Source organism: Brachycentrus maculatus, unplaced genomic scaffold (assembly GCF_059751285.1).
Source record: "Brachycentrus maculatus isolate JH-2025_06_01 unplaced genomic scaffold, ASM5975128v1 h1tg002005l, whole genome shotgun sequence".
Taxonomy (NCBI): domain Eukaryota; kingdom Metazoa; phylum Arthropoda; class Insecta; order Trichoptera; family Brachycentridae; genus Brachycentrus; species Brachycentrus maculatus.
Genome location: NW_028282549.1, coordinates 1 through 9,303, shown reverse-complemented (window position 1 = coordinate 9,303; position 9,303 = coordinate 1). Strand labels below are relative to the sequence as shown.

Here is a 9,303-nt window from a genome sequence, read left to right as displayed (position 1 = left end):
TAAAGCAAAACTTACTTAAGAAAGACTCATAGTTTGTGTTTTCAGGGCTATTTATGATGTTGGCTTTGGATTAGGGAGGAGAGAGGGTGGCCATAAAATTAATCTTCCGAAAATTCTGTTAATTTTGCTCTTGCAAATAAATAGCGAGTGAGTTAAATTTATTTGCAGCTCTCTCCAGCTTGAGTTGTTTCTTATGTTAATTGTGGGATGAGCCTGTAACTTCGCTTAGTTTGTATGAATGCTTTCTAAATTTATGGTTGCTAATAGTTCTGCCTGCCTTAAGTAATAAATTATGTACATTTCTGATCTTTGACTCGAATCCTGTGATATTCGGCTTGAAATATGGTTTAGTTTATCCGTTGACATAGGATTTAGTGGCCTCCCCAGATTACTTACTCATTCGATAGTATTAGTTTGATTGCATGTCGAAGTAGACTGTTTGGCTGTAGTTTCTCATTTTATATTTAATATATTGGTTTATTTATTAAGTTCAAGCAAAATTATGAAATAATGTGTTTGATGTCAGCTTTAAGCTATCTCGAGAATGTTGTGCATTGCATTGCTACAATGCCAATTTCCATGTTGGATTTGTTTACCCTAAATAAGTGTTTGCCACAATTTATTACACATTCAAAATATAAGTAAGATTCTCTTAATGCAAACAATATTAATTTCTCTTAACACAATCATAATATATAAACAATGATATTATTTTAAATATAATTGAACCATGCACTGCTTAAATAGATGGTTTATTTAGGGTATATTATCATCAATACTTATCTTGGCTCAGGCAGTGTCAGCTCCCTGGGCATAGACTAAGGGTTTCCATGTGAATAGTTTGCAGAGTTCTCTTCACTGCTCCCGATTTTTCATAAGAGTCTGCGAAATGCTGAATTTTAGGGCATCTTTCGAGATCTATCTTTGGTCTTGGCTTTTAGGCCATGAGAAGTTACTTTGCCTGCTGTTTAAGCAAAAAATTATGAGTTGGTCTTGAAAGTTGCCGATGCTGAAGGACACTGCATAAACTATGGCTATGATCAGGTACTTTTTTATTTACTTAGCTCAGCCTGGATGAACAAATCCTAGGCCATTTAATTACAGAGCAGAAAAGAGAGGAATCAAGTATATTTCCCCTGGTGGAATAGGCCAAATTTTTTACGATGGAAATGATGTTTTATAAGGCGTAATCTGTTCACACATTTATCATCTAATTTAATGAATTAAATATTTTGGATATAAGGAATGTGCATTGTTATAATTTTGAATCAGATCTAATAAAGAAAATATGAAAAAGTGAGCCTTAGAACCCAATTTATTTCATTGTTTAGAACACAAGCATATTATATAGTAATCAAAACTCACCTTTCAAGCAATTATCATTAATAAATCAAAGGTTGTTATTTGCATTTTATTTCGTATATACCGGATATTTCATAAAGTCGATGGTGATCACTTCTATAAGAGGATAATTTGAGTTTCGACCTCTCAGATGAATAAATTATCTTCCCATATCGGATTGATATTTGTACTATTTGATGATGCAATAATGTGACGTGCTGCTTTAATAAATAATCAGCGGTATGAGTACTTATAAGTTCGAAAAAAAGTCAGCCTTCAAGAGACATACACATACATCCACGAGCATGCATAGCCCTCTCCATTCTGTTCATAGCTCCAATGTCTACTTGCGTAAATCGACTGCATCGACAGCTATGCCAGTCCAAACCCTAACATTCCCGCTACACAGCCATAAAATTCTCACCAAAAAGTACATCGTCCGACAGATCAACTGCCAAAATAGCGACAAAATCAGCAAAATGATTCTCAGTAATAATTTCGGATAAATAGGTAAGATAAAAAGAAAGTTACAACATAGTTGCGTTTATTTTGTACTGAAAAATAATACATGTGTCGCCTTTATAGCAATCCGATTGCCATTTTGAAACTACGCTCCAATAACGAAGAGAAAAATTTAAAGAATACCAACAGAATCAATTACTATATTCGTATCAATACAAATGAAAGTCTTTAAACTTTATTTAAGAACTACCGTAAGCATAGAATAGGACTTTACAGCAAAATGACACGCTATCGATAGCATGAAAAATAGAAACCTCAATTAAAATTGCAATAAATAAAATATGCCAACAAGGAAATAATTGAGCAACCCATTTCTGCGGCATTGAACGATTCGGAATTTTGTTTGAAAACACTTGTCAATTAAATAGATGGCATGATTCAATTCGGCGGTGATCTCAAAGGTATTGCTAAAATACTTCAAATACAAACGAAAGTCAAGTCTATGAACAAAAGGAAGTATGTGGCGAGCACGCAAAGAGATAAATAAAAATAAAAGGATTATTGTCTGCTTTTTTAGGGCACCAACGACGAATTTACAAGTACCAACACCCAAATAAATATCCATGAATAAATGCGAAAGAGTTTAATTGGAGCATTTGTCAATGGAGATGAAATATTTGGATAAGAGGTTCGTAAAATTAGTGATATAAGTTGCTCGTAAGAAGAGAAAAATTGTATAGAGGCTAAAAATAAGGCAAAGGCATTCAAAGGGCAGGAAAGACTAATGGCGATTGAGATTGGCCGAACTTCGGACTATTCTGAGGACTAGCTGCTATTTTAAAAGATTGCCAAAATGAAGAAAAATGTAATTGTTAAAAGGCCGAGCCACAAGAAAGCTCAATTCTAAAATGAAATTTGTAAGCTGCAATCAACAGAACCCATTTCTCTGAAGCCAAATGGGATCACTGATGAATATGGCATTATGAAACAGCTTCCAACTGAAGGGATGACTCGCAGAAAGCATAACGAAAAGCATTAAAAGTTAAAGAGATCCCTCGAAAGCTCGAACTCAGCAAAAAAATCGAAAGACAAATCAAAGGAATGCCACCATAGTAGTAAAAAAGGGAAAAAAAAGATTACTGAAGCCTCTTATCAAAACCCAAATGAGGAGAAAGTTCTAAGAAAAACGAAAAGTAAGAAATAAATACGAAAATGATAAACTATTCTCTATTTTTATAGCTGTTACGTCTAAAATTTTAAGAAATAATTAATCCTATAGCATTTAGTAATAAATATGTTAGGGCAAACAATTTTAATTTTAATTTATGTACATTCTTCATAATTCTCGAACTCACCTCAAAATCGCAACCCAAAATAATAATTTATATTTGCCAATCCGGCGATGCGATGTGCCGTAAAAGCACCAAACAACTAAGTTATTATCGGCGGTGCGCCGTAAAAGCACCAAACAACTACAGGAAGGCGATCCCGCCTCAAATGGGGGTTATGGGTGTAACTATCTCCCATCCCAATAAAAAATTAGTATTAAAATATATTGCACAGTCATATAAATTCACAGGGAATGTGAAAATGATCTGTATATATATTTGCCAATAAGCTTCAATTAAGGGCTGACAACATTATTAGTAGTGATATAAAATTGATCAACAGCTCAATATTAATTTGTATAATTTGACCCATTTATAAATCTCCACATGAAGTTTTTCAGATCTACCAATCTTGAATCAAAACTAAAGTCCTTTGCGTTAGACCAATCTAAAATAAGCTCTTCTCTCAGCTCCCTTCAAAAAGCAAACGATTCTCGTCGCATTGACAATATTCAAAGCATATTTGATTTCTATTTCGGTAAGGCTTAATCCATTGGGGCCTTAGCCAAATTTGCAAGAGATTTCACAAATGAGAATCCTATCGAATGGGTTGAAGCGCGATAGAAACTGCTTGAGTCTATTCAGCCAAAATCAGACTTTCTTGAAAAGATCCTCCATAATCGATAGGGTCGCCTTTTGTTGAATGTACTTTTCTCTTCACTTAGAATTCTTTTTTCCCCAACTCAATCAAACCTGTTAAAATCTAGCAGCTCTCAAGATGGCTGGATATCAAACGTACCTTCCAAGGCTTTTCTGTTTCTCTTTTAGATGCATATTTTCTCATTTTGGTCAAAGCAATCTGTGAGAGTGATTATTGTCCGATTCAATATTCGGAATACGAAAATCTTGTTCTTGACGATGCCTACTCGTCAATATCCCGAAATATTTTCCTCGTCCTGCTCTGGAGAGTCCTCAACTACTTTCATCACAAAAAGGCAGAAATCTTAAAGATCATCAATGCATTTCGAATATTCTTTATGGACGAAATAATTGAGAAGGAAGAGGAAGAAATTATGCAAGAATCAAACCGAATTTCACCATATGAATCGCCCATTAAATTCAACAGCAATCAGCAGTACAGTAAAAGTATCTTAAACTTCGTGAACAGGAAATAATATAAATACAGGCTAAAAACTCATCATATACACGCGCTGATGCTTCTTATTCGATTCTGTGAAAAATCTGAGGATATTCTATTCGATCTGAGTAAATATTTTTTAGGCGCTTTCAAAAACATCAAAGAACTATCGACTGATAGTCATTGCCTTCAGAATTTAATCAGAGCATGGATTTATAGCGTGGGAAATAAGAATACGAATAATGTCTAAAATGAAGTTGTTGATGTCATTTCAAAAGCAAATGTGACAGATCAATGGTTTGATTTACAGAGATACAGCCCTTAAAGAGTCATTGGAGTTCAGGAGGTCAGTAGAACTAACAAGTTGGTCGTTCGCTTCATTATATCGATATTAGCTCAATCAGCATTATGGAAGCCTTCAACTGCGTTTTATTTTACACTTTCCTGTCTCTTTAATTTTTTGAATGGCTGCTAAATTTACTTTAACGATTTGGGTTATTCGCAGCAAACCAGAATGGATTTTAACTCTGAAATCGAAGAATACAGCAATTTGAGACAAATATTCCTCCAATTGAATAAGGATCTCGCCAAAATTTTAGGCGAAATTAAAAGCAAGAACCCCAAATAGCTGAATAATGCACACGAAAGAATAATAAAACATCAAAATATTATAGAAACCTATGCGAAAAATTTTGCGAAAAAACAAAAAAAAATAAAAAATCCGAATGAAGCTATATTTAGTGATGCATAAGTATCCTCTGAGTTTCGATTCCTCAAAATTGATAATCTTGAACTGATTCGATGCTCAAAGGGGGATTTCGACTCGAACGAAGGAAAGCTAAGCTAAAACTAATTTATGAACACTTCGAGTTAATCTAAGAGAAGACTGATTACTTTTTACCGAAGGTAAAGCCGAAATAGTTGGGATATCCCTATTCAATATAACGAATCAATGCTTCTCTTTTATATACTTTTGACAATTGCCAAAATCGTCGATTTTGTGATTCCAGGGCACAAATAGAGAAAATCCCCCAAACTTAGTATTAGATTCCTGGCAAATCCCATGACATTTGCATGCTTCTTAATCGCATTCATCGTTATTTACTTCATACTCTTTTGAAGTCTTGATATATATATCACCGATGTTTAGTATTTGCTCATCTCTAAGCTATATCTTTATGCATTATTTTCATAATTATATCAAAGTTTGAGAAAATATTGTAGAATTGATAATAATGTTGGCCATCAAAATCATTGGATGTTTGGATCACCCATTCTTCTTAGGGGTATGCCGAATCGGTGATAAACTACTTCCTAGTGATGCTTTGTTGAAGCTCACACTTTCGCTGTAGCTGTTATTCAAACTATTTGAAGAATAAAGCTAATTTACACTCAATTTCATAAGCTTAGATTTGAACGCAGATATTTCCTTCTGGTGTTAAATTTCCCTTTATTGAAGTCTCTTTTATAGTTCCTTACAGCGAATGGCCAACTCCGTCTGCTGTGTTGATCCATTGACCGTAAGCAGTTTGTTATACTTGTTCTGTAGAATTTCAAGATTAGTTTCCAATTCGAGTATCTTATGATTTTGTAGCTCCAAAACCTCATGGATATCTGAGTTACTGAACAATACTTTTTTTAAAGCTGAAGTTTCGTTGCTCATATTCTTCTTACTTTTTTTGAGGAACTATGTTTATTTTTTGAGTAGCTCGTACTTTTTTGATAAATTCTCATAGTCATTTTGTTGAGAGTTACTATAGAGAACACTAATCTATCTGTCTGTTTCAAATGCTGAATAATCCGAGGGAATTGTAATCGAAGAAGAAGTCTTATTTTTTTTCATGTTCTCTCTATGTCTCTATGTCTAGTATATGTATATATCACAATATATATCCCGTAGAAAAGTGAAATCAATTGAATTATATCCAAATTAATCACATGCCCATGCTAGTTGCCGGTTTCATCGCTCTACTCTGCCTCCAAAGTTGTCAATGCATTTACATGAGGATGGGTGACAATATCAACAAAATAGCTGTAAATTCCTCGAGAGTTGACGATATGTTCTCTCTCTCGCTTACATCCTATGGCAACGATCGCTCTTCATTTTTTATGCACTCAGCTGTACTCACACCGAGCCTTGGTAGGCATTAAATAATTCATGACTTGGAGAAGGGCCAGTTAAGATTTGAGCCACTCTTGAAATAAGAAATTATTCTATTCAATGACTATGACCCGAATTAAACTAATGTGGAAAATTCAGGAAATGGGCAGTATTATGCCGCAATAAAGCACCATTTAGGGCCATAGGACAAAAACTAACATAAAGATATTCATTTCGTCGTCCTGTTGGTAAGCGAGTAGAAAAGAGCTCTACGATTCTTAATGCCTGCATTCAGACAACCTTTTACATTTCTGCCTGCTTCTTCTTTCTACCGATGCGAAAATGTGGTACTATCGATCACATAGACCGACCACTACCTGGATATCGCTGTGTTCGAGAGCAGCATAAAACACAAGTCGTGGGTGATGAATGGAAATTGGGACTGGAGCTGGAGAAACTCTGAAAAAGGCATAAATTATGGCCGCAATATTCGATACGACAAGGACGAGACAATCACACTGACTGTTCAAGATAAAAAATACTGTGAATTTCGATATAAGTAATTGCCCGCAATTCCCCACTAGGCTCAAATCTGGCCACATCCATATTACACACTTTCATAGATTTGGAATCACTCAGTGTAGTTGCCTAGTAAGAGTGCCCATACTAGCGAGTTGTGATAGCAAGCTTGTCAATTCTCACACTGGAAATATTTATTGCGCTAATTGTTTTCTTTTATATTAAATATTTTAAAATTATATATTTAAGTGAATATTATGGAGCCATAACATTCAAAGGACGTCGAATAAAATAAGGAGAAGACTGAAGCCCAAGAATAAGTGGCTGAAGAAGGGGAAGGAGGAGAGAGCAAAAATGCATTAAAAAAAAGGCTAAAAGCCGAAAAGGCAGCCAAATAAAAAGCGGAGAAAGATCTCAAGAAAAAGTAGGAAAATTAAAAGAAAGGGAAGAAAGAATAAGTGATACTCGATCCCACTGCTTATTTCGAGAATCGCTCAAACATGGTCATGGAGCTTAAAAAGTCTGCTCTAACCAACCCTTATCCACACAAGTTCCATGTGGAGCTTACAATAACTCAGTTCATCGACAAATACTCCCCCATCACTGAAAAAGAAGTATTTTTGAATGAGACAACCTCGATTGCGGGCCGCGTGACAAACATGCGCCATCAAGGCAAGCATCTAGTTTTTTACGATTTGTCAGGAGAGGGCAAAAAGGTGCAAGTTATGTGCAACAGCAACAATCACAAAAATGAGAGGAGCTTTGAAGAAGTTCATGGCAGCATTCGAAGAGGAGATATCATTGGTGTGGTTGGGCAACCAGGACGAACAAAAGCTAACGAGCTATCAATTGCTCCTGGATAAGTTATCTTACTGTCTCCATGCCTGCACATGTTGCCTGAAGCCCATGTCGGCTTTAAGGATAGCGAGAGTCGTTTCCGAAAGAGATATCTCGATTTGATAATGAACCAAAAGAGTAGAGACACCTTCGTTATTCGCTCTAAAGTTCTGCAGTTCGTTCGAAACTACCTGACCAACCTCAATTTCTTATAAGTAGAAACCCCGATGATGAACATGATTCCAGGAGGCGCAACTGCCCGTCCGTTTATCACCCACCACAACGACCTGAACATGAAGCTGTATATGCGTATTGCTCCTGAACTATTTTTGAAGCAGTGTGTTGTCGGTGGACTTGATCGAGTCTTTGAGATAGGCAAGAATTTCCGAAATTAATCAATCGATCAAACACATAACCCAGAGTACACTAGTTGCGAGTTCTATATGGCCTATGCTGATTTTAATGATCTACTGAACCTGACTGAGGACATGCTTTCAAAAATGGTTTTACAGATCAATGGCTCATACGTGATAAAACTCCACCCAGACCCAGAGAATAAGGAAAAAGTGCTTGAAATCGATTTCTCCCCTCCTTGGAGAAGGATCTCGATGATGGAAGAACTCGAAAAATGCCTAGGAGTTCCTCTGCCAGCAGACATCGAATCGGAAGAGGCCAGACAATTTTACGACGACCAAGCCCATAAGCATCACGTACAGTGCTCAGCCCCCAAGACAACTTGCCGATTGATTGACAAGCTCGTTGGCCATTTCTTGTAGACACAATGTCTCAACCCCACATTCATCATCGAGCATCCCCAGATGATGTCTCCCCTCGCAAAGTATCACCGAACCAAACCTGGACTCACAGAGAGATTCGAACTATTCATCAAACACCATGAATTCTGCAATGCTTACACTGAACTCAATGACCCATTCAAACAGAAATAGCTGTTCTTGCAGCAGGTCCAATAGAAAGAAAAGGGAGATGACGAATCCATGTTCTACGATGAGACCTTCATCAATGCTCTAGAACATGGCTTGCCCCCAACGGCAGGCTGGGGCTTAGGTAACAATCTCATTATATTTAGGCATTGATCGAACAGTTATGTTGCTTACCGATCAAATCAGAATCCAGGAGGTCCTCCTATTCCCAGCAATGAAACCACAAGATAATTGATCGATCTATAAAGTGAGTGTATGAATCTATAAATATTTATTAGCGTGTTTCATCAGCCAGAGTCGATAGTTGTTTCTACTATAATTCGATGTGATAATGGCAAAAATGGCTTTTATGTCTATATGAACATTATAAACAACAATTTTAACAAAACTACAAAATAGACCATATACCATTCTCTATTTTTATGTTATGGTCAATGCTGATGGTTGTGTAAGCTTGCATTCGGAGGAAGTTTGAAGACAGTATATTGTTGTCTTGAAATATATTGTCATTAAATAAACATATACTTACTTATATAACACAAAGAACTCAGTGCATTATATATACAACAGCGTCAAGCAGGGGTTGGGGTTGGGGTTGGGGTTGGGGTTGGGGTTGGGGTTGGGGTTGGGGTTGGG

General features: G+C 36.2%; 1 protein-coding gene across 1 annotated transcript; it reads left to right on the top strand.

Moving 5' to 3' along the window:
* Positions 1 to 7,176: 7,176 nt before the first annotated feature.
* LOC148298458 (uncharacterized) lies at positions 7,177 to 8,784 on the top strand. The gene is given in 1 exon segment (XM_088276861.1): positions 7,177 to 8,784. A coding segment is annotated over 1 exon segment (720 nt). The 5' UTR covers positions 7,177 to 7,953; the 3' UTR covers positions 8,674 to 8,784.
* The last annotated feature ends 519 nt before the right edge of the window (positions 8,785 to 9,303 follow it).